Raw genomic sequence first — 24,696 nt, 5'->3', positions numbered from 1 at the left:
TCACAGGTCCTCCGCCCCCTCAGAGAATTACACTGCATTACACAGCAGCACCGGATTTTTCTCTCCACACACACACAAAGGGAACCCTTCTGACATCCTCACAGAAGAGAACTGACCTTAGGAAAACAGGAAAAGTCAAAAAGAATAGGTACAAAAAAGAAAGACAGGATGAGGAGAGGATGGAGACCTTCAAACGGCAGTATACCACTTGAGTATCCTTTACTGGCATGGCAAAAACCGTATGTTTATACTGACAAACATAGTTCACTCAAAAATGGCAATTCTGTAATCATTTATTAACCACATTTCAATGCAATCCTGTGTGACTTTCTTTTTTTTGTGAATAAAATATCTTGACAAATGTCTCAGTGTTTTTTGTCCACACAATGGAAATCAATGGTCACAAAAAGTTTTTGGTATTCAACACAAAAAATACCATATTTTGTGTTTTCTTGTGGAGAAAAAAAAAAATCAAACAAGTTTGGAATGACATGAGAGTTATTGAACGAAACAATTTTCATTTTGAGTGAACTATCCCTTTAAGGAATATTATGAAGTACAAGACTAATGGTGCCAATAATGGTGATAATGAACTTCTCTATCTCTCTCTGACGCAACGTACTGTATACTGGCTCATCACACAAACATTGTTGCATTTTTAAATAAGAACATCCTTCTCACTTCTCATTCTCACACAAAAGAACTAGAACACTCTAACAAGCCTCTTATTGTCTGGAATGGAACAATGAGCCTACCTAAAAATAAACAGAGAATAGACAGAAAAAGCTGAAGCAGACAGAACCAAGACAGAAGTGCACACACACAGAGAGCCATATTGTCAGTGTCCATATAAAATCACGAAGATGAAATAAGCCAAATTGAGGGAAATAAATGACATATTGCTGCCAATTTACAAGGCATTCACTGGAGTTTACATAGAAGCTGGGCAAAACAAAAGCACTAAAAATACCTCTTCTCTGAGTCATGATTTTCCTGAACCCCACTCAAAAACCAAACCAAAATATACACACGCACTGTTCGAGTGGGTCTCACGGGCAACAAACTCGCACACAGCCACCCGTAGTGGGTGGATGAAAGACAGTGTGTTAATGACAATGTGCTGTGTTCAATTAGTGCTTCAAAGAGTGGAGGGGGGCTTCCCCTTCCTCCGCCCCATACAAATCATCCACAATCACCACAACAATCGAAAACATGACAACCTGCTCGCGCAGCCAATCACACAATCTGACAACCTGCCAGCCACACTATCCCCAGGAGTTTTCCAGCTGCAGCTTCTCTGCTTGTGATCAACAAAGTCTTATTCTCTCTCTCAAATGCTCTCACATAGTGTAAACGCAACAACCACAAAAGATAACGCAATCATTTCAGAAAAATAAATCACCCTTGAGTTCTGTTATGCAGAGGCTCGATAACTCTTGCTAGATGTGTATTGTGTAGATGTGGTATAGATCAAAAGTTTAGAAGAATTAGCCACTCTAGTTTCACACCTCTTCCTCTATTTATGGGATATCACAAATGTATGAATGAAGGGTGAATCTAGAATGAAAGTGAACTAAAAATGGATTAAATGTCAATGTCTACAAAAGGAGTCACTCCAGTTACACTTCATGTCATATACTGTATTTGTCATCATAACAGCACCAATTGTGTGAATGAAGGGTGAATCTAGAACAAAAAATGGATTAATGGGAATGCTTAAGAGAAGTAACTCCAGTTCCACTCCTCTTCCTCTATTTATGGCATAACATTACAAATGTGTGAATGAAGTGTGAATCTAGAATAAAAGTGAATTAAAACAGATTAATGTGAATATCTAGAAAAGGAGTTACTCCAGTTACAATCCACATCATCTATTATGGTATAACAGCACAAATGTGGGAATGAAGGTTGAATTTGGAATCAAAGTGGATAAATGTGAGTTTAGAATAGAAGTCGCTCCACTTAAACTCTATGAACTATGAATGTGAAATGAAAGCGGATTAAATGAAAGTGGATTCATGTGAGTGTTTAGAAAAGGAGTCAGACAATTTCCATTCCTTTGCTTAAACTCAATACAAAACAGAAAAAAAAAAAGTTTAAATGTTTGAGGAGCAAATTTGGAATGAATATGGAAAGAAAGTGGATTAAATTAAAGTTATTAATGTTAATGTTTCACTAAGGTATCATTCCAGTGCCACTACTTCTCCTCTGCTTGTACCTTTTCATTGTTTTGATAGCAAAAAATTGTGATAATTAAAAGGGACAGTGGAATTAAAGTGGTTTAAGCTTTTATGCAGTTTGAAAATACAAGCACACTCCTACCATTCTCCTTTTCCTCTCTCATTTTGGTGATGGACTCTGGCAGGCCCAAACTGGCCGCAGTGGGAAGCGCTCCAAGCAGTAATGCTAAAGAGGGTCGTTTATTTGGAGAAACTTTCTCTCCATCTCCATCCTGCTTATTGCCATCTCCATCCTCTCCACATATAGTACTGCACAGGTGAGATGCTGCTGCCCTCAGCTCTTCATCCTCTTCTTCCTCATCACCAGCAAGGATGCTGGATGATGCCAAGGAAATCGCATCATCTGGAAAAAAAGAAAATATGCATACATCACAAATGAATCATTGAAATAAAATAAAAGAGTATAATAAAAAACTACATGTAAACACAGTGAATTTATTTAAATTATTTAGCTAGTTAAAACAAAGCTAGATGCATTCACCCTTTGATACTGAACTTCACTATGGTTCAGCTGAGAAGGGGACACACAGTTGACCACAGTAACACATTGCACACACACTACCATAAAGTGAACACACATGCATGAACAAAGACACTTAAACATGCATACAAACACTCCCACACTCGCAGCCTTAATTAGTTCCCTCCTGTAATCACTACATTAAAGAGAGAAAGATAACACACATGGGGAAGCATTGGATCTCTGATCTGCTGAACAAGGAGGCTAATTGGACAGCAACATAAACAGAATTTCTGCACAAGGGAAGTAACACACCATTTCCTGAAGAAAACAGCAGTTCTCGCCAAACAATTCTGACAACAAGATAATCTTTTTTTTGGGGGGGGGGGGGGGGGGGGGGGTTCATTCAACAATAAATTTGGTTCTCACTTTTTCGGTATTCATACACACATTGATTACCCATTTCTTACCAATATTCGAATAAGAAATCTGGAATATCCTCAAAGATGGACTGTGTGCCTGCAGTTAGTTATTGGCAAAATACATGCTCAAACAATCTTGATTTAAAACTCTCCACACAACAGCCATTCAAACACTCTTTACAAAAGGAATTATTTCGCTTTTATTTTTTTTAATATGTGCAACCATTTGAGTTTTTTGAATTTTTGCTTTATTTTTTTCCAGCTTTGTTATAATTGTAATAATATTTACTGTTTAACTTTTTACTGTATTTTTTATCACATAAATGTAGCTTTGGTGAGCAAAAGACACTTGAACATTAAAAAGTCTTAATAAAGCACAAACTTTGGAATATTAGTGTAGTTTTCTGTGGGATTGTGTGTGTACACTGTACCATCTTTGGAACGGTATGCATAAATCCCCCTGGCTTTGGGCCTACAGCTCTCCAGCTCAACTTCAATCTCATCCTGATATCCACAGATTTCACCTGCAGAGCACATACAAACATGTACACACAGAGCAACACATCAACAACACAACGTATTAGGTTTGTTCAAAGACCCATGATGTTAGTTAAAAGCATAAACTCATGTTGAAATGTTTCTAAGTACCTTCAATATCATCAACTTTCTTTGCAAGCTCTTGCTCAATCTGTGGAAGGATTCGGGAGGAGAAGAAAAAATAGATGGATACATTTAACAGATTCAATATCGCACATCTTGCAAGAATGGCTCCTCTAAATGTTAAAATCTCTAACTTTAAGTGTCATGTGATGTATAACCTGTTTTAGCTTTTGCTTCTTGAGTCCAGCTGTGTAAGAGGGCGGGTCGCACTCCTGCTCCAGATCCACCCGCATGAACTCTTCAATTGTCAGCTCACTGGTTGGCGTCTCCTCAAATTCATTCAACCTGTCAATTAAACACACTGGGGGTCAAGACACACAATTGAACAGCAGAATGGACCCTAAATTCAAACAGTGTGCAACACCAAAATACAGAAATGGCACCAATAATATACAATAATATAAATGATATTGCTACAGATTTCAATAAAAGTATTAACTGAGCACAGATTGTATCCATACTGCGATTATTATTTTAAGACAAAACACACCTTTTCCTAAGTGTGGCTTCACAGACTTTCACCACACTGATCACTTCCTTAGTTGTGCGACGGAACTGGTGCATACGGGCAGCAACCAAGAGCGCTACAGGGAACACAAATACACAACTGTAGGGACAACATACAGCCAGTGGTAAGAGAAAAAGAGAGGATGAGAGAAAAGGAAAGGGGAGCGGACGCAGAGTCAAATATGAAACATTGATAGGGCTTCAGAAAAGTGCATTCGCTGTACCTGCCCCCCTACTGACTCACCTCAGGCAGAACAAACAGACATTAAATGTACCTGCAATACCGCAGAACCCCTGATGCCCGTTTCACTCTGATTCATTAAAGAAACATGAAGAGCCAGATGCACTTCTGAGTTACCTGACAATCTGAACAATGTCCAACACCACAAAGCATGCAAGCATGTAAAAGATACTGAAGATTTTTAGAACTTAATGATTTCTCAAAGATTAACTAATTAGAACTATGACATTGAGGTTGTCTTTGAGGTTGACTTTTTGTTTTTTATTAGACTGCCAACAACAGCTTAAACTCACATCATTTTAATGGAAAAAAGGGTAAGGTGTGCAACTTCTGATTTAGATTGTCCTGAAAGGAGAGATGAGATTAAAAACAATAACGCAAGGTTAACCTCTCCAAAAAAAGTGGAGATGCAAAAACACTATTTAAATTTAAATACAAATATGGACATAAATGAGAAAATAAATATATATATAGCATTATGTGATACTGAAGTAATGGCTTGCTGAAAATCCAGCTTTTCCATCAGAAGAATAAATTAAAATTTTAAATTGAAACAATTTGAAATAGTAACAGTATTTCAGGATATTACACTTTTAACTGTATTTTGGATCAAATAAATGCAGCTTTGGTGAAGACTTTTTTCACAATATTTTTTATATAAAAATGAAAAAAAAAAACTTTTCTCATATGCATCCCTAAATTATAGATAGCATTATATGAGAGTCGTTACATCATATATATATATATATATATATATATATATATATATATATATATATATATATATATATATATATGATTAATGTGGTGACACATTTTACCCTGCTCTCCTTTACATGTTCAGGGTTATCAGCTACGTCTAGCCCAGTGCGATCCTGTGCTCAAGTTCATGTGGTGTGATAAAGAAACAGCCGTTTCCTCCTCTGCTGTTAACTCTGCAGGATATCAAACCCAATCTGGGTTCCAGCTACTACATGAGGACTATTCAATAAGCTCGAGGCCTTCATCAAGCTCAGCAGCTCTCCCTGCATCACATTCTTTCATTCTCTCTGTTGGCCTGCCTTTCATTCTCAAGTCTCTGATCTCTCACTGCTAAACAAACTCTTTAGGCTCATGCTTCCTCTTTTCTCAGCACTGCTTCTAAAAGATTAATGGGAGATTAATTATTCAAGTTATGCAGTGGTTGTGTTGGGGGGGGGGGCAGAGAAACTCACGCTGAGAGTCAGGAGGAGTCAGTTATTCTAAAAACTTAATTACAGGAACTCAGTCTTAACAGACTGTCAAGTTTAGAAAAAACTGAAAGTAAGAGAAAGTAAAACCGATATTGATTAAAATGCATTAGAAATTAGCTGCACTGGATTTCTGAGGTAATTCACAGTACCAAGAAAGGCCTCAGTGAGTGCGAGAAAACTAACACTTTCAGGAATCATTTTCTTTCATCAAGATTGATGATTCTCAAACCACTTCAAATGCACGTGCTGATTTAATTACATATTATGACAGATATACTGCATCTTAAAATGTTTCCTACAGCAGACAAAACTTTACTAGGGGTGCTCCGATCACGATCGGCCGATCGTTAATGCGCATCTCGTCAGTAAAGCCGGTTTTCTAATCAGCGGTTAATTCCATCAGGTGCGTGATTTCACATAGAGCAGCTGTTACTACACAGAGCCGTTGTTAATAGAGAAGATGCGCAAATCACGTTAATTTTCAGCGTTTATTGGCGCATCTTCTCAGTTAACAACGGCTCGGTGTAGTAACAGCTGCTCTGTGTGAAATCGCACACCCGATCGTGATCGGAGCACCCCTAAACTTTACATTCTGGTTTCTGGAGCATGCATTCCAACTGTGGATGTTTCAGCGATGGTGTATGTGCTTTTGCGCATCTAACAAAGCAACCCTTCACTAGCTCACATCATTAAAGAGGTTGCACCGTTAGGGGAGGGTTGCCATGGTTACCTGCTCCACAGAGGCCTGAAGGTCTTCGTCCCGTGTGCATCCAGTCTCTCTTCATCCTCTGCAGGAGACGCAGTGCCGTCATTGAAACCTCATGGCTCTTCTCTCCGAATTCCAGCATTTGTGCAAAGCGCGGGATATATAGACATGGATCTGTAAGAAACAAAACTCTTAGAACTACAAAGCTAGACAGAGTAGATTTAGACCTTTTTAAACACACGGTTGCATTTTCAGTTCAAAAACGTTCAGCCTATCAGTGTCAAATCTAAAGTTTAAAGCTGCTAATGAGTCTATGAGAGGATTAGTGGAAGATATGCTTTATTGGGCATGATATCACACCATTGCCTACAAGTTTAAAGTGCTAACACTGGCTCATGACCACTGATGAGTGTTCAGTCAAAATGCAAGTAGTTATGACAACGCAACAAATATTAACGTTATGCTTACAATTCTCATTAAATACTACATACAGATAAACTCCATTATTAAGGTTTTAGCAAACTGCTGGACCCTCGAACTATAAACATTTTAATGGTAAAAGAAACATTACAGAGGGAGCAACATTTTTTGACCGTTTCCAAAAAATATTTTCAAAAGGTGATGGCACTTGTGTGAAAAACTGAGAAGTTTTCTGCTCTACAAAGCATTATCTTCCATCTTATCCAATGATTCCCAATCAGAGATATGTGTAGCCCAGTGGGTACTGAAACGGGCTTCATGGGGGTGATTTTGAGTTGTTAAAAACAATATATATAACAAATAAACGATGACATCATAATTATTAGGGCTGTAAAATTGTCTTTTATTAATATATAAATAAATATAATCTCATATTTTATTGGTAATTAGACTGGAGAGAGAGAGAGAGAGAGAGAGAGAGAGAGATTTTACTCAACTCATAATTTTTTTTTTTTCTAGAGTCTTCCCATCAAATTCCTCAGTCAATCAATCAAACTTTATTATCATTATCAATCTAAATGCATGTTAAGAAAATGTGTCCTCCTATGTCATTGGAAATTGGATATACATTTTTAGATGTAGGTCATATGTCCAGACATCAGACATGTATCTGATATAAAAGGTGGCTCAAAACCAATGTGAAAAAAAAAAAACTTAATCTAATGTGTATTTTTTTTGTTTGTGCATGTGCAACATCATCTCATTTGTGTCAGTAAAGCTTTTTTCTTTTTCTTTTTTTTTATAGTGTAAAAGCAGCTAGATTAATAATGTTCCAGTATATTCAGCACAACAACATCAATACATTTTTGGTTTAATTTTGACTAAGCTTGAGCCTAACTGATGAGACTGTGGGGGGACACAACTCAAGAAAGGTTAGGAAACACTGATCTAATCCTCACTACATATGTTCACTATAAGCCGCTTAGAGCCGTCTGTGCTGTCAGAAAAAGAAGAGACCGGGGGAGAGAGAGAGAGAAGCTGCCTCACGACTTTACTGGGAAAACGGAGAGCAGTCGTGCGCACTACAGTATTTTCCACAAGTCCAGCCCTCGTCCGGTTTCAGACTCCAAACGACCGACCGTGAACCGGAGCAATAAAACTTTTGACATCGCTTTGAATCGAGCGCACTGTGTGATGACAACAAACTAGTGCATAAAATAGAGAATCTGAGGTAAGAACACGCACGATATTTTCTCGTATTGTTTGCACTTACAGAACCGTTGACGTGTGAGGTAAACGGTACATATTCAGAACGCAAGATGCTTTGTAACAATTTTCAGCGCGCGGATTGGAATTAGAGATCGTTGTTACACGCGAAACATTTCCACCTCATTGCTTTAAATCAATTTTAATAAAACATTTGCCTGATATTGCATATAAATAATAGTTACGCCTTTAGTTTAGTAGAAACATATACGAAACAAACGACGTGTACGGACGAACTTGGCATTTACTGAACAAACATTCCCCCACAAAGATCATTTATTTGATTCGGATCATGCCAGGAGACGTTGGTATTATTTAGATTTATAACATGCACGTATATATATGTATATGAGGAAATAAAAACCCTCATCACTGCATATAGTCCACAGAGAGATTCATAATGGTTCTATTGTCGCAATGTTGCCAGATCCCGCGTGAAAAACAGGCAATCTGATTTAGGGTAATGGATATTTTCGGATATAAATCCTTTATAGATAAAATAGTATGCATTGGTTAAGTAAATTCCAGGTATACACTCACATATACATAATGTGAATAATAATAATAATAATAATAAACAGTACATAATAAAATGTAATTAGCTCTTATAAAAAGCAGACATGGCAACACAGAATGTACAAGAGGGATAAAGAGCTCTGAGAGAGACAACCCTCCACTCTTGACGTCAGACGAGAGAGAGAGAGCCCGAGAGAGACCTCAAAATAAACTCAAACTTCAAAATCATTCGGTGTGTTGGCCAAAGCAGAGGAAAGATCTGCTTGGTCGTTATAAGACTACAGAGACCCTGTTTTTGTCAATATTTGTTGAGAGGTTTTAGAGTGGGTTTTAAAACGATTCGTTTTGGCGTTTTCGGTGTGGGGTTGGAGAGGATGTGAGGAAAAAAGGATGGCATATCTATGAAATATTTGCTGCAATCCGAATATTTATGTGACCGTTAAGTGGAGCAGTTTTTATTTTTACACGGAAACAACGCAACACTATTTAGGAATACCACAGACCACGGTCGTAGCGGATCATTATTTTTTCTACACATATTTTGGCAAACTTTTTTTTGGTTCTGATGCCCGCTGCGCCGGAATGCAAGCTGTCCCATCATGGCCGGATCATGAAATGTGTTACTTTTTTACTTTTGCTCCCTGAAACGTTAAAGAAGTTGAAGCGAGCAAGCAAGCACCCCGGCAGGCTGTCTCTGTGCTATAACATCTTAACTCTTTCCCTGAAGAAAAGGATGGCAGCGGAACTGTACCCCGTCAACGATCACGCCACAGTGCAGAAGAACGGGACTGTAATGCTCAGTCTGCCAGAGAAGAAGAGGAGCGTGGAGCCGGTTGCGCAGTCCACCGCGTCCATCGCCACCACACCGACCACAGAGCAAAACATCAACAACAACAACGTGGAGATTCCCAGCTGGCATTCCACGCACCCGACTTTACGCGAAAGGCAAGGCATTAAATCAAGTGATATATAATGATGGAAATTATATATTAAATATGTTAAACATTATGTATTTATTTCACACACACACACACACACACACACACACACACACACACACACACACACTTAAAATAACTTATTCAGATATAATTGTCACTACAGTACAAAATTTTTTAAATCATAATTAACATTAAAAGATACTTAACATCTGAACATTTCTTAAATAATATTATATTACATATATTTTTATTATTGTATTTATTCATTGCAATACCAAGACTAAATTAATTAATTTTTACTTTACGCAGAAATGCACTAATGTTCAATAATGAACACATGGCAGACGTTCATTTCATTGTTGGTCCCCCTGGTGAATCAGAAAGGGTCCCGGCACACAAGGTGAGCCCACACACCTCTCCTGAATCAAACACATCAGTGGATCTGAAATAGGTGTCAGAAAAAGGAAACGCTTTGAAACTAGATGAAACACTGACGGATTGTCTCTTCCCCCTCTCTCAGTATGTGCTGGCAGTGGGGAGCTCTGTTTTCTGTGCCATGTTTTACGGGGATCTCGCAGAAGGGGACTCTGATATCCATATTCCAGATGTGGAACCCGCTGCTTTTCTCATTCTGCTCAAGTAAGACTCACTCACTAATCACATCCGGGCATTAATAACAGGGTGACTCGGCTTTCATGCCAAGCCGCACAGATGGGTTCACAGAGGCCCCTACAGTGATGTCTTGATTTAGGAGTCACCCTCTTATTTCAGAGCTATTAGAGATCGTTTATTGGATTGCGAATGAGAATTATGTACTTTTTTCCCTGAGAAAGTTGGAAGTCACTATTTAAAGCAGTAGTGATGCAATAAAAAAAAGAGAATGTCAAACAGATCAGCTTTTTATTTAGCATTTTATTCTTTTACTATGGGGAACTTGCAATTGACCTTAACCTCTCTATCTCCCTCTTCACTTTATCAGATACATGTACAGTGATGAGATAGAGCTGGCGGCCGACACAGTACTGGCTACGCTTTATGCTGCCAAAAAATACCTGGTGTCTGCTCTGGCTCGCGCATGTGTGGGCTTCCTCGAGACAAGCCTAGAGGCGCGAAATGCGTGCGTGTTGCTATCTCAAAGTCGGCTGTTTGAGGAGCCGGAGCTCACTCAGAGGTGTTGGGAAGTGATCGACGCCCAGGCAGAGCTTGCGCTGTGCTCGGAAGGTTTCACTGAGATTGACTTGCCCACACTAGAACACATTTTACAAAGGGAAACTCTGAACGTGAAGGAGGCGGTGGTTTTCCAGGCCATTCTGGAATGGGCCGACGCAGAATGTCGGAGACAAGGCCTTAGCCCCACTTCACAGAACCAGCGCTCCATGCTGGGGAAGGCTTTGCACCTTGTGCGTCTGCCTTCAATGACACTGCAGGAATTTGCAGATGGAGCTGCGCAGTCGAACATTTTAACCCTTGAGGAAACGCACAGTATCTTTCTCTGGTACACCGCTGCTACGAAACCTGCACTGGGATTCCCGGTTGAGCCCAGAAAGGGGCTGACGCCGCAACGATGTCACCGTTTCCAATCGTCTGCGTACCGAAGCAACCAGTGGCGGTATCGCGGACGCTGCGACAGTATCCAGTTCGCTGTGGACAAGCGTGTGTTTATCGCCGGACTTGGTCTTTATGGCTCCAGTGGAGGGAAGGCGGAATACAGCGTCAGAATTGAACTAAAGAGACAGGGAGTGCTTCTTGCACAAAACTTGACAAAATTTGTGTCTGACGGTTCCAACTCAACATTCCCCGTGTGGTTCGAGCACCCAGTACAAGTAGAGCAGGACGCATTCTACACAGTTAGCGCTGTTCTAGATGGGAGCGAGCTGAGTTATTTTGGACAGGAAGGAATGACAGAAGTGCAGTGTGGGAAAGTCACCTTTCAGTTTCAGTGTTCCTCTGACAGCACTAACGGGACAGGGGTGCAGGGGGGACAGATTCCAGAGCTGATGTTTTATGCATGAAACCACTTATCGGTTTTGCACCGACTATCGGAAAATAAATTAAGTGACAAAAACAGATTCATAACAACTTGGACTGATCCATTAATGAAGAGACAGCAGGGAGATTTTTCCTCTCGAAAAATGCCTTTCCTCACAACATTGCTGCAAGACACTTCTAGAAGAGGAGACTATCCCCTCTGATTTGATTTTTTTTACATCTGGCATATAATGGAATGCTGCCCAAACTTATTTATTTCTTTAAACATACTGTTTTAAAACATGTACTTTAATTTAAGCACATTTTATTTCTAATTATTCATAATCTGTCTGTGTAGAGTGAAACGTGAGCAGTTTGCACTTGAAACCAGGCAACTTTTCCGGTCTTGTTATTTAATGGTTATTTGTTGACAGCTTGATGCTGAATAACCTAAAAAGGGTTTCAAGAGCCTGCAAAATCATAAAATGGTTGTTTTTATTAATTAAACAGTATTTTGTTTTCCTTTGTCTAATGCACAGTCATACGGCACATACGATTTCACTCTGGGGAAAATAAGACCTTTCAAAACTTTTCAAATGAAAATTCTTGTCATCATTTAATCATCCTTATGTCCTTCCAAAGTTTATTGACTGACTCAGTTCTTAAAACACAAATGACAATATTTTGAAGACTGTTTCAGCTGTTTTGCCCATATAATGAAAGCAAAGTGTTCAAAACAACATTGAAACCCACTGACTTTCATTGTATTAATAAAAATCAAATTAAACAATTGTTTTTTTTAAATCCAGAAACAAAAGAAAGGCAAATTAGTTTTAAATTACATGAGGGCAAAAATTATGTCAGAATTTTGCTTTGTATTGTTGATTGAGCAAAGCAACTGGACAATCAAGTGTTCAATTTAGGTTCAAATATTTACAATGCAAGCTTACAGTTGCACAGCAGCCTCTGGGCATTAATAGCAGCACTACACAGTACAATTTGGATGAGCAGCAAAGCATCATGGGGAAACTACAATGTCACTTATGTGATGCTTACCAATAGCTGGTGCGTTGATACACAGCTCTCTGGCTAAAACAAGGAAAGTTTTTCCCAAAACATACACATTCACCTAGGGGCAAAAGATAAAGAAAGAGTCAGAAATGGACACAAATTTGTGGACAGAAAAAATTTTGACTACAAATTGACTACAAACACAGAAAGAGACCATGGGAACATTTAACAAACATTGACAGTCAGAGATATAAGATAACGGGACATAACAGAGTGTATTTTAACAGATGCTGAAGGTTGCAAAGTTCATAGCTGTGGGGTTTGGATCCGTACCAGCATCATCACAGAGTCTTCACTTTCTCACAAACTATATCTGTGTCTTATCCTTAAAAGATGAACTACAATAACAAAAATATTTCATTAAATATGCTTTAAACAACATATAACTCAGTACTTATCTTCATGGACCACCTTAATAATTATTGGGAAAAAAAAAGCTATCTATGAAGAATGACGCACATGCTCAAACACAGACACCCTATTTCTTCCATCTGGGCCCCCTGACATTAAAGAGGAATCTTTTTTGGTTGATGTCAGAGGTCATGACCACTGAAAAGTAGGATGGCCCTCACACACTCCTGACCTGAGAGGGGCGGCGACAGCCTTATGCCTCAAAAGAGCTCCTCTGTCTTGGGGAGAGCAAAGGAATTTATGGGTCCTTTCTCTGGTAAAATTCCCTAATGACACAAATACCGCAGTGGACAGGATCTGCGTGTTAGCTTGTGGGACAGGGAGGGGGTTTAATAGGACAGCTGGGAGGGTAAAAATATAAAAACGGACACACCAGCTGGAGGAAAATGGCTTTCGCAGACTAACTGGGTTCAAACATCTAGGATTGCAAGTGAAAATGCATCTACTTTGCATTGTTATTTTTTAATACTTTTTTAATACATTTTAAAAAGCTGTAATTACTACTTGTTTATTATCATGCCTATGGCATATTGGCTGTTTATTAGTACTTATATATATATATATATATATATATATATATCTAAAAATATAAATGCAGTACTTACTTGCAGGAGGTCACTCAAGTCCAGCAGCATGTCTGAGAAAGTGCATTAAAGATATTATACAGAATGGAGTTTGAGAGACAGTTTTATAGAAAGGCCCTTAAAGTGCATTCAAGATGTATAGTTTTCAAATACATGTATTTTCACCTAAAACATGACCTTTATTATTTAGTCTAATACTTTAGGTTTTGTGCAAGAATAACATAAGAGAAGGTTATATATAGGCAGGAAACAAACAGAGGAATTTTGGTCAGATTTGGTCTCTTTGCTTGACATTTTCCCTCACGGAGTTAAGCTCCACTGAACCACCACCCCGTGAACCCTGGAATTCCCCGTCTCCCAGCAACCGAGTAGTCTGTGTCCATGGAGACCACCACACCTGTCCAATCAAGACAAAGTGTATTAAAAAACATCCCATTAAAAAAAGTCTTTGTGGGATTTTCAGTCACCATGGCAGCAATAAGAGATAATCCTAAATTGCGGGATTATGGATGGCCCTGTCAAATTCATGATCATTTTTTTTTAGGATTTGACACTTCCAGGGAGAAATCTCACACCAAGCAAAATTAGCTTAAACCAACTGTTTTCTCGAATCACTTTACAGATAACATTTTACAGAATTGAGTGTTTAGGTGTCAACATAAAATTACAGATACTGTAGAATAATACAAAATCATATAAAAATAAGTCAAGTATAAAAAACATTAGTTAAGGATAAAATGGGAAAACAGCTACAATAATAAAAAAAGAAACTCAGTCGGATTGGTGTTTTAAAGCAGACCTTCTTAGAGCAAGAAACCATTTTGAAGGCTGACATTTGGAAAATAATTCTAGTTGTTTGACTAAATTTACCCTTTCCAATGGAGATTAAGACCAACAATACTCTCTCTCTCTCTCGCTCTCAAACACAATCACCCCCCCCCCATCTCATCCTCCTGGGTAGAAAGCGAAAGCTCTCTCATGAGTTCTTATGTAACCCTACCAGACGTCTGACTGAACACGTACGTTACGTAATCTCAGAGAGACAAAAATATACACACTGTCAGCTTCTGTTGCCTCTTTTAAGCATTTTTGGACAAGTGAAAGTGAGCAGCATCATCCCTGAAAAACAAATGCGCACACATGTAAGTGCCACTTTTAGACTGCAGAAGGCATATGAAAGCGTAATAAAATCACCTCATGTTTTGACATGTAGAGTTTAAAATGGTGCAATTGGTGCATCCATCCATCCGTAAACATGTCAACATTATTGATTGCACAATTTGCACCTCATGCCGGTGGACTGAACATTTTGAGTAGGTTACCAAAAGAAAGACAACATATTTATTCCCACTTCACATTAAAAGTAAAATTAATCCATAAAGTTTTTAGTTAGATCTATTGGCTTATTGCTATTGACCGGAAATGATTCTGATTTGAACTTGCACCACAAATTGCTGGAGGATATGCACTTACGGTACTGCCAGGCTTTGTCTCCGATTCCTACAAGATTATTAAAACTAACTCAAACAAACTATAATAAACTAAAGCAGGCTGTTCCAGTCAAGGTTTAGTGTGTGTGTGTGTGTGTGTGTGTGTGTGTGTAAAATGCAGTCCTAATGCAGTCTCCGGAGAGACACACCCTGGCTTATTTCCTGCCTCACTTTGAACACACATAAACAACCTGAAAAAGCCAACTCTAATACAAGCGAGATCCCATCTCGGACACCAGATGAGGACTTGATGCAGTGTAGGATAAACAGGAAGCTGATTATTTTATACACAACACACTAAAGATAACAACCTGTGTCAAACTCAGACTTAGTGAGTCAGAGTGAGAGTGTAGGATGAATATTGCAAAAATAATCATGAGTGTTCAGATACAGGGGAACCAAGGCTATATGACTAAGCATCAGACGCTGTGAGAGTTTGTGTGCGGTGTGGAATGCAGACAGACGTACGTGAGGAGAACAAATCAAGATGACTGACTAACACTATTGACTATTAGCTCCCACGGTGGGCCCCTCTTGCTCAACCTCCCTTCTTCCAACCTGCTTCACTTTCTTTCTGTGATACGCAATCTGAGTCACTTTATTTCTTCTTATTCTATTCTTCTGCAGTCTCTGCTTATATACATTTGCAGATATATACATCAAAATTATGTAAAGTAGGAGCTGTGAAAATCTGATGAATCACATTATTTGAATATTTAATCATATATACCACCATTCACCCTCAATGGCAGACAATTTCCCTTCTCTCTAAAAGCTTCCATCACCTCACGGCCAAAAGGATACGAGGTGTTCCCTCAGTTCGGCAGACGAGGTAGAGACAGGCGGCGATGACATGGGATGATCTGCGTCCTCTGGTCAGATGCTTGCAGAGGGCCATCTTGTAAAAGTTGAAGGCAGTGTCCAGACAGTGCTGATTCATTTGAAGCTGATGCCCAAGATGGTTTATCTGTCGCTTAGCTGAATAAAACACAAGCAAAAGATCACAGTCAGGGTTTTTGACAGCATACTTACAGCAGGTTTAGTTACTTTAGAAGTTAATAGATGAAACAAACAATAGCAAAAGCCTTTATGGGGACTGAACAAGAATCTTTGGGTTACCAGTTCATGTTGTGTTTAAATCTTAACAAACAAGAACAACTGAAGCACTTCTGAATTAATTATTTAACCAGACGGGGGACACAGTTTTGCTTGTAGTGCTTTGCTTTATGCAAAATAAATTACTGAAGATTAAATTACTCCATACATCACCAGAGAGGTCTATCGTTTGAACCGAAAGGCCCAGTTATGACATTTTTAATATAAAGGTATAAAAAAAATAAGGTGCCTCTACTATTTTTAAAGTTAACACCAAAAACTAATAGTTTAACCATAATCTAAATACTTACAGCAATTATGCTTGCTTCAACAAAATTACTGCAAAAGATAGGTTAATTCTGATTCTGTATGAGCACCTGCTGTGGATGTGCTGTTTGAGAACAGATACGAGTCTTTTAGAGTGGGAGGAGAACATCTTCAATCTGAAAGCAGGTCTGTTTATACAGACTCAAGATCTCACAGAGCATCTTTTGTTCTCTCACCACACACAGATAGTATAAATCTGGATGCAGACATGAGGCCATTAATCCCACGTGTACATTCCCACACACACACACAAATAAAGTGGCCTCTGCAATTGCCTCCCAGGACACACACAGACCATACGGTTGTCTGACCAACTGATTCATCGGTTACTTCACAAAAGCACATAAATGCACCACACCTTCTGACTTCTCAGACTTAATAAGCTTCTATGAAAAACAACCATTACCATCTGGCTGAAATGAACCTCACACACTTAACTTGAAACCACATTACACAAGCCTAGTTTACAAAGAATCCCCCTTTCTTAAAAACAAAGAACGCATATGCTTAACCATCTTGCTCAATGGTGTTGTTTAATGGAATGGAACATTAAAAAAAAAAAACATTACTGTACAAGTTGTAAACTGTCAGTGACACATAAGCCCCTTTCACACTGCACGTCGGACCCGCAATATTCCCGTAACATTGCCTGGTCGCCTTCTGTGTGAAAGCAACCACGTCCCGGAATTGATTACCGAATCGAACCCGGTTCGGGGACATAGTAACATTGCGGTAATCGATCCGGAACGAGCGCTGTGTGAACAAAAGCCAGATCTAATTCGGTATCGAAGTGACTCTTTTACCGGCTGTTTTGAAGGAAGATCAACATTCGCGACGAAAACATATGTGCAAACTGTAATGAAGCAGAGATCAGTTAGTTCCTATCTTTCCGCGCTGACGCAGAGATCGTTTGCTTGCTTCAGTTAAAGTATAACGTTCCAAGCGTTGTCGACTCGTACATTACACGTCACGCGCTGATGTCACGTGTCGTTACGGGATCTTCTGGGGTTGTGTATGAAAGCACGCACATATACCGGGTCATCACTGGCAGTGTGTAAGTGCCAAATCTAGCGACCAGGGAACAATTACAGGAACACTTTACCCCTGTATTTGCCGGAATGGCAGTGTGAAAGGGGCTATAGTAATGTCTCATATTCACAGGAAATCGGTTTCGAAATGATTTGGCAAACTTAGGAATTGCATATTACAAAAAAAAAAAAGTTTATACTTTTAATTAATTAGGACAACATAGACTTTACAATAATACTGATAAAAGGCAAAGAATAAATTAACATCTATAGCTCAGTATGAAGGAATCGAGAGAAAGCGATTCAAATATTTAGATTAAAAAACTCTACGAGAAATGAATGAAAGTCATGTAAAGGGTATAGAGATACCTTAAGCATGTCACTAAATCAAAAAAGTTAGAACTATTGAGAAATTTGGGATCCCTATAATTTTTTAGGAAAAAAGACATTTATATTGTTTAACAAATTATTTATATTTTAAATAAACACTACAGCTGAACTTTCTATTAACTAAAGAATACTTTAAAAAAAATTCACATCTTGCACAAAAACTTCAAGCAGTTGTTTTTAACATTGATAAGAAGTCGTCTTGTTTTCTGAGCACCAAATCAGCATATTGAAATGATTTCTGAGGGATCATTTGACACTGAAGACTGGAAAACTGGCAAGTGAATATTTGGCTTTGTCATCACAAATATTTTTAATTGTTATTATTGTATATCTAATGAAATAAATTATGCTTTGTCTGCATGGGAAACTAATAAAAAACCTTTCCAAACTTTTGAATAGTAGTGTCTGTACTTTCTGACCATCACAAAGGGTAAATAGGGGCTAGATGGATGGCACTGATGTTCATGAACGCTCACCATTCTGCAGAGTGGCAGCTCGGGACTCCCTCCCAACCCCAGTTTGGAAGTTTCCTCCCAATGATGGCACATTTCCAGATGCTACAACAAAGCAAAAAATACAATATATTAGTAATACTAATATTATGAGAATAGTTAGATAGGAATGTCACACATAACGAAGCTGTATACTTGTTGCTTCCTTTTTAATTTGTCATAATGTATTTTTAAATTAAAGTTTTCTTTGTTTTTAATATTTTAATGTTATTAAATACACTTTGTATTACCATTGTGCAGATAAACCTGCCTTGTCTAGTACTCTTCAGCTTACCCAATACTTCTAATGAATAATCTTACAAGAAAAGTAAAAACAACACCCATGTTTAAATCTAATATTAGCCAAATACATGTCTTCATTGCAGGACATTATTTATTAAAAACTTGACAGCCACCTGCTGTTTGAAGACGGTACTGCTGTACAAAACAAAAACCTTATCCCATTTACATTTTTGTTTTGAGAGGAAATATCTGTTGGTATTTTTCAATGATATTAATTTTATTATAAATCCCCCCCCCCATTTGATTTACCACACCAGGTAAATTAAACAAATATGCAATGTACAGAATTATCAGAAATCTAGGATGGTTATTAAATTCAGAAAAGATTAATTCAAATGTAGAAATTTTGTCCAAGACTAGAAATTTCTTGAACGTTTCAAAAAAGTATAAGCAGATTGTAATAGCATAAAATCTCTCTCATGCTAAATGTCAACTGAGATAATGTTACAGATAATACACAAGATAATTTACAACTTAAGGGAAAAGTTTCCAGTCAAGGTTCATAACAGCAACCCTTGCTAATTGAGGCCTCCATTTGGACATTTCAGACAATAACTCTAACACTTTCATATGTAATTCATTGTGTTAAACAAACTGAGACAAACAGACAGACAAATAATATAAGACGTAACCATATACTGTAACTTTTGTTTGGTCTGCCCCTTATTCTATGTACATAGAACACAAATTCAGTTTCTCACATTGATTATTTCTTCATTTATATATTAAAACAAATTAAATTCACTGCAAAATTGGCCTTGTTTGGAGTAGATGATTCATCACTCACAGTCACCAGCAACAAACTGTCCAACGGCGGACGATCCTCCTCCACTGTTCTCCACGAAGGTTACCTCTGAAACGATGATGTTGTCTTCCAGCACCGAGCCGCAGCCCATGCACACGGCATCACCCCGGGCCTGGTCCACATCAATGTCCGTCCCCCCACAGTTCTTACACTTCCTCATGGTCACCACCAATCAGCACACTGGGTATTATCTTTACATGCATTTAAAAACACATGAGAGAACACAGAATGAATCATAGGTAGAGTTAGTACATCTAAGGTGAACAGATTCAATGGCAAACTGAGAAAGCACTATTATAAATAAAGGACTCCTATTTGATTCATCCTAAGTGCTTAATAATGTAATTTGTTTATCACAAACATGCAGCTTTACGTGATGGACTAGAATCATGTGTATTGTGATGCGTTTATCAGCTGTTTGGATTTTCATTCTTATGGCACCCATTCAATGCAGAAGATCCATTGGTGAGCAAGTGATGCAATGCAAAATTGTTCCAGATCTGTTCAAAATTTCTCAAAACAAATCAATTTCTTGGATAGCCTGAGGGTGAGTAAATTTCCAGCAATGTTTCATTTTTGGGTGAACTACTCCTTTAATAACAGTTATCTTATTCAGTTTGACAGTCATAGCTTTAAACAAAAATAAACACCAAATCCCTTTTTTATTATAATTTTATTAACATTTCACAATAAGATTTATTTATTTAATATTAGTTGACTACAGTAGTTAACATGAACAATCAATGAACAATACCTGTGCAGCATTTTCTACTTTTACTAATATAATTTTTTTGTTAACATTAGTAAATGCACTGTGAACTACCATGAACAAACAATGAAAAACTGTTCTCTTAAAAATAACAATAGTTAATAAACTCTGTACAAATATTTTGCCTATAGTTAGTACATATCATCATACTGCATTAACTAAAGATAATAAATCCAAACTTATTGTAAAGAGTTACCATTGTTTTAAATGTCTGAACATCTCACTTTCTTAATGTGTAGAATAAAAGGCATGTTGCCAATTTACTACAAGTTAAATATGCTTCACACACACAGTCCTGGGAAAAAAGGGGCCAAGCCCAAAACAGCTATACTTCGTTTTGCTGGTCTTAACCACAAATTAGCAAGAATTATGCAAATGGTGTCTCAGAAAAACATCAAATACAGAATGACATTTTTGGCAGAATATGGGAAGTTTGATTCTGAGTGAAGTTGTGTTGAGTGATGAATCATGATAAAAAGGGATAAGAACCAGAGCGGTGACTTTGAAGATCTGGTGAGAAATACAAAAATCAATCCAGCTCTACCACAGTGAAGCACGGAGCAAGATGCGTCATTATGTATGTAGCTGCTGGTACTGGTGAGCTGCTTCACTGTGAAAAATCAATTAATGCTTTGGAGTGTAAGAGAATACTGCAGAATGGCTTCCTTCCTTCCCAAATGAAAAGTTATCTAAAGAGGAACAATCAGATGTTAATTTTTCAACCAGAAAATGCTCCTGCCGGCTTGAGAACAGTTCCACTAGGCTCCTGTTTTGGACTGGTCACATTCTGAACCCTATTTGGTCTCATATTTTTAAGAAAGTGACTGCCCTATCTAGGGGTCCTTGGTATCAAAAATGTGAAAACACATGTGTGACCCTGGACCACAAAACCAGTCTTAAGTCACACAGGTATATTTGTAGCAATAGCCAAAAATACATTGTGTGGATCAAAATTATCGATTTTTCTTTTATGCCAAAAATTATTAGGACATTAGGTAAAGATCATGCTCCATGAATATATTTTGTAATTTTCCTACCATGAATATACAAAAACGTAATTTTTGATTAGTAAAATGCAATGCTAAGAACTTCATTTTGATCATTTTAAAGGCAATTTTCTCAGATTTTTTTTTTTTTTTCTGAATTTTTCAGATTACATTTTCAAATAGATGTATCTTAGCCATAAATTATCCTATCCTAACAACCTATAAATCAGTGGAAAGCTTGTTTATCATGCTTTTTTTAAATACCCTTATCACTGATTTTGTGGTCCAGGGTCACATGTAAATATAATAATCAGTGTTGTGGGCTCCCAGTTGAAATCACTGGTCTAAGAAAATCTCCTAATGTTAAAAACAACGCCGCTGTGAGGACACAAAGCGAACTGCACCTCTATTGATCCCTATTTGGCCCACGTTGCATTCTGAGACACTCGGTACCGATTTTAACGCCCGGGACCCAAAATCAGAGATATAAGATCCTCTAAAATATGAACACCATCCTTGAGAGTCAAAGTAAGATAATCTCATATAATGAATGTCATGCAATCAGCAACGTGGCAATCGTCTACTTGACAGGCAAATCTGAATTCCCCAAAAATTGTTGAAAAACTGTACCGATATGTGCAGATGTCGACTAGTTTAATCATTGAGATTAAAGAGAAGTAGTAACGTTACCTCGAACAGTTAGAAGATAACAGAGCGCAGGCTTCACCTGTCTGATCCAGAAAGCCCGTAAAAGGCCTTTCCGTTCCCGTCTGTCGATGCAACAACTGTGTTTTATTGCTTCTCAGTCGTTTTGCATACTATATCACTGGTTTATTCATCAAAAGCCTTGATATAGTTCTCTACATGACAAGCCGGTTAAAAACACAGCCACATGTTTCCAGTCAGCGTGCTAAACGGCTCATACCAATGTGAGTGCGGAGGGGGGGGACAATTCCTCGCCTGCATTATAATATACAGTAAGAGATAAAAACACAATATTATAAACGCTGCCGTCCTTTTTAAAACCAGCTGTAACGCAGAAATATGTTAATATAAGTGAATACGACGCAAAAAGTTACAATAGAGTAGTAATTTATTACCAGTTTTCCCTGTGTGATGACATGGGCGGAAACGCACTGGTCACTGACGTAACATGTAAACGTAGCTAGCAACTTTGTGTTCGATATACGTCAGCAAAATATCCATCATGTGCATGGTACAACACTAAAATGTATTATTTAAGACTATGGCTATGGAATCGGATGGATATATGAAGTTGTAATCAAAACTATTCAACCCCCAGGGACTGCAGTACTTCACAAATACAAACTTTGCTCATAACAATAAAAAAAATATATATGTCTATAACACTTTACTGCAATATTAAAAGTGATAATGTCATTATATAATGTATATATTTTTGAGTTATAAGATTATTTAATAATACAACTTTATCATAATTATTCAACCTCTATTTAACATTACTGTTTTTAGTTTCTTATTTTGTGAGGTGGAAAAGTACAATTAGCTCACCCATGTGCTGAAGTTTACTAGCAAATATGACAAGATAACAGAGCTCTCAGCTTAAGTGAAGAAATAGTTTTATTACTTTGGAAAGTCTAAAGTCTAAAAAATAATGGCTAAATACCTAGAGACAGGTAGAGAAGGTGGGTAGCCTTGTTCCTTAGTTTAAAATGTATTGTACAAAAAAAAGAAAAAAAAACATTTGATGGTGTTGAAAAAAAAAGCATAATATCATAAAATGTTTGATCACAGCAACTGAGGAATTAAGGACATTGTGGATTCTTTGAAGTAACAGGCCATTTTGGCAAGAATTGTGATGCCTTTGGTGCAAACACTGAAGATGATGATCAATGGACTTTCCTGCTAGACAGTCATCTCAAAGTACACATCCAAATCTACTTCTGCTTGGTTCAGGGATCGGTCACAGAATCATCTTGAATGGTCTGTTAAGTCTCCAAATTTAGTTCTCATTGAAAACATGATGTTGAATTTGAAGACAACAGTGGCAATGTGAAAGTCAAAGATTATCAGTGATCTGAAAGCTTTTCAGGTGAGGAATGGGCCAAGATTGCAGTAAAGAGATGCAGAAGTCAAGGATTTTGACTTTTGGGAGTTGAATAATTTTGAACATGAACGTTTAGAGCCAAACTTTATATTCTTATAATTACTCAGATGTGTATTGATCAACTTTCTCTGAAAGTGTTCAATTGTTTTCATAAAATTATGTATCTGCAGCAAAATGTATTGCAGGTCAAGGGTGCTGAATAATTTTAATTGCAATTGTTTGTGTATAGACTTATAATTATATATAGGGTGTGACAAGACACTTATCCCACAAGAAGAGACACGAGACTGGGTTCATGGGGACGAGACAAGATTTTTAATCTACTTTTTTAATCCTCAATGATGACATAGTTACATGGGAAAATAGTTATTCAGCTGAAAAACACAAAATGCTAAAAATCTAGGAGCATTTTGAAATCAACTTGTGCTTTTTGTTGTTCATTGCTTAAGTCTTTTAAAAAACATATTAATTTGAAGAAAAAAAAATGAAGGAGTAAGTATCTCAATTCATTAAAGACTTGTTTCACTATTGGAATCTCCTGAACAAATGATTCAATGACAAATACTTTTTTAAAACGAGCAGTTGTCGCCACCTCCTGGAGGAAGAGTATTAGCGTTGCAATACATGCAGCTACAGTGTTAAGATACTTTCGTTTTTAACGCTACTAAAATAAGTGTTTATACCCAAACTATAAACTTTTATCCCAATACTTATGTTAATTAAATGTCTGTAACACAGAAATAATGATGTGTGGTTGAAAATACTTTTTGTGTTGCTCTTTCTGGATCAGCAGCTGCCTGAATGATTCATTGACATGGTCATCGACAAAACGTGCTTCTTACGCGCCACTGACACTCGCGATGTCAAACAGTTGTAATCTTATTTTACTGTCTATGGTTGTAATAGACATAGCTGAATCGTTGTCTTTTATGAATTGAATTGCTTGTGTGTTTGCATTGACATAGAGATCTTTAGACGATGAACTGTCACATCACTAAAATATATATATAGTGTACTAAGATATAAAAGTGGGTCTTTGTCCACTTGCGGAGTGAAATGTATAGCATATGTACGATTTTATTACTTTTAACGTTATTTGTAATTTCACAAAATTGTCTACAAAATGAATTGCCTACATGTCAATCAGTGCAAAAGACAGATTTCCTTGATTGTGTTTTACAGATGTCTTTATTCTACATTCTGAATTGTTGGAGTCTGAAGTCTCTGAGCAATAATTGTCAGTCAAGCAGCTATCATTATTTGCATAACATTTTATTT

General features: G+C 37.6%; 2 protein-coding genes across 4 annotated transcripts; one reads left to right on the top strand and one right to left on the bottom strand.

Annotated features, from left to right (window-relative positions):
• Positions 1-2,266: 2,266 nt before the first annotated feature.
• On the bottom strand, positions 2,267-22,265 carry LOC113079931 (transcription factor IIIB 90 kDa subunit). 2 transcript variants are annotated; one of them, XM_026252166.1, is made up of 12 exons: positions 22,057-22,265; positions 19,557-19,765; positions 18,452-18,532; positions 15,940-16,113; positions 13,667-13,698; positions 12,636-12,708; positions 6,493-6,642; positions 4,273-4,366; positions 3,941-4,067; positions 3,771-3,810; positions 3,554-3,646; positions 2,267-2,583 (listed from the first exon to the last, which is right to left on the bottom strand). In XM_026252166.1, the coding sequence occupies exons 2-12, from the start codon at positions 19,732-19,734 to the stop codon at positions 2,282-2,284; spliced, it is 1,344 nt and encodes a 447-aa protein (XP_026107951.1). In that variant the 5' UTR covers positions 19,735-19,765; positions 22,057-22,265; the 3' UTR covers positions 2,267-2,281. The 2 variants fall into 2 exon arrangements, with proteins under 2 accessions (XP_026107951.1, XP_026107950.1); XM_026252165.1 differs by having other exon boundaries at positions 22,020-22,264.
• Positions 7,920-12,101, top strand: LOC113079930 (BTB/POZ domain-containing protein 6-A). 2 transcript variants are annotated; one of them, XM_026252164.1, is made up of 5 exons: positions 7,920-8,119; positions 9,398-9,615; positions 9,921-10,011; positions 10,132-10,250; positions 10,591-12,101. In XM_026252164.1, the coding sequence occupies exons 2-5, from the start codon at positions 9,404-9,406 to the stop codon at positions 11,621-11,623; spliced, it is 1,455 nt and encodes a 484-aa protein (XP_026107949.1). In that variant the 5' UTR covers positions 7,920-8,119; positions 9,398-9,403; the 3' UTR covers positions 11,624-12,101. The 2 variants fall into 2 exon arrangements, with proteins under 2 accessions (XP_026107949.1, XP_026107948.1); XM_026252163.1 differs by lacking the exon at positions 7,920-8,119 and having other exon boundaries at positions 8,838-9,615.
• Positions 22,266-24,696: the final 2,431 nt, after the last annotated feature.

The sequence above is a fragment of the Carassius auratus genome, unplaced genomic scaffold, assembly GCF_003368295.1.
Source record: "Carassius auratus strain Wakin unplaced genomic scaffold, ASM336829v1 scaf_tig00029889, whole genome shotgun sequence".
NCBI lineage: Eukaryota > Metazoa > Chordata > Actinopteri > Cypriniformes > Cyprinidae > Carassius > Carassius auratus.
The sequence above is the reverse complement of the archived record's forward strand: the minus strand, read 5'-3'. Positions and strand labels throughout refer to the sequence as shown.

What these genes read in the sequence shown, in the direction of transcription:
- LOC113079931 (XM_026252166.1), bottom strand. Translation starts at nt 19,734, where the DNA reads ATGAGGAAGTGTAAGAACTGTGGGGGGACGGACATTGATGTGGACCAG. An exon ending in ACTTGAGTGACCTCCTGCAA is followed by an intron (nt 12,709 to 13,666) that starts GTAAGTACTGCA and finishes TTTTGCCCCTAG; the next exon opens with GTGAATGTGTATGTTTTGGG. An exon ending in GAAGCCACACTTAGGAAAAG is followed by an intron (nt 4,068 to 4,272) that starts GTGTGTTTTGTC and finishes TTTAATTGACAG; the next exon opens with GTTGAATGAATTTGAGGAGA.
- LOC113079930 (XM_026252163.1), top strand. Translation starts at nt 9,236, where the DNA reads ATGCCCGCTGCGCCGGAATGCAAGCTGTCCCATCATGGCCGGATCATG. An exon ending in AAAGGGTCCCGGCACACAAG is followed by an intron (nt 10,012 to 10,131) that starts GTGAGCCCACAC and finishes CCCCTCTCTCAG; the next exon opens with TATGTGCTGGCAGTGGGGAG. An exon ending in GCTTTTCTCATTCTGCTCAA is followed by an intron (nt 10,251 to 10,590) that starts GTAAGACTCACT and finishes TCACTTTATCAG; the next exon opens with ATACATGTACAGTGATGAGA.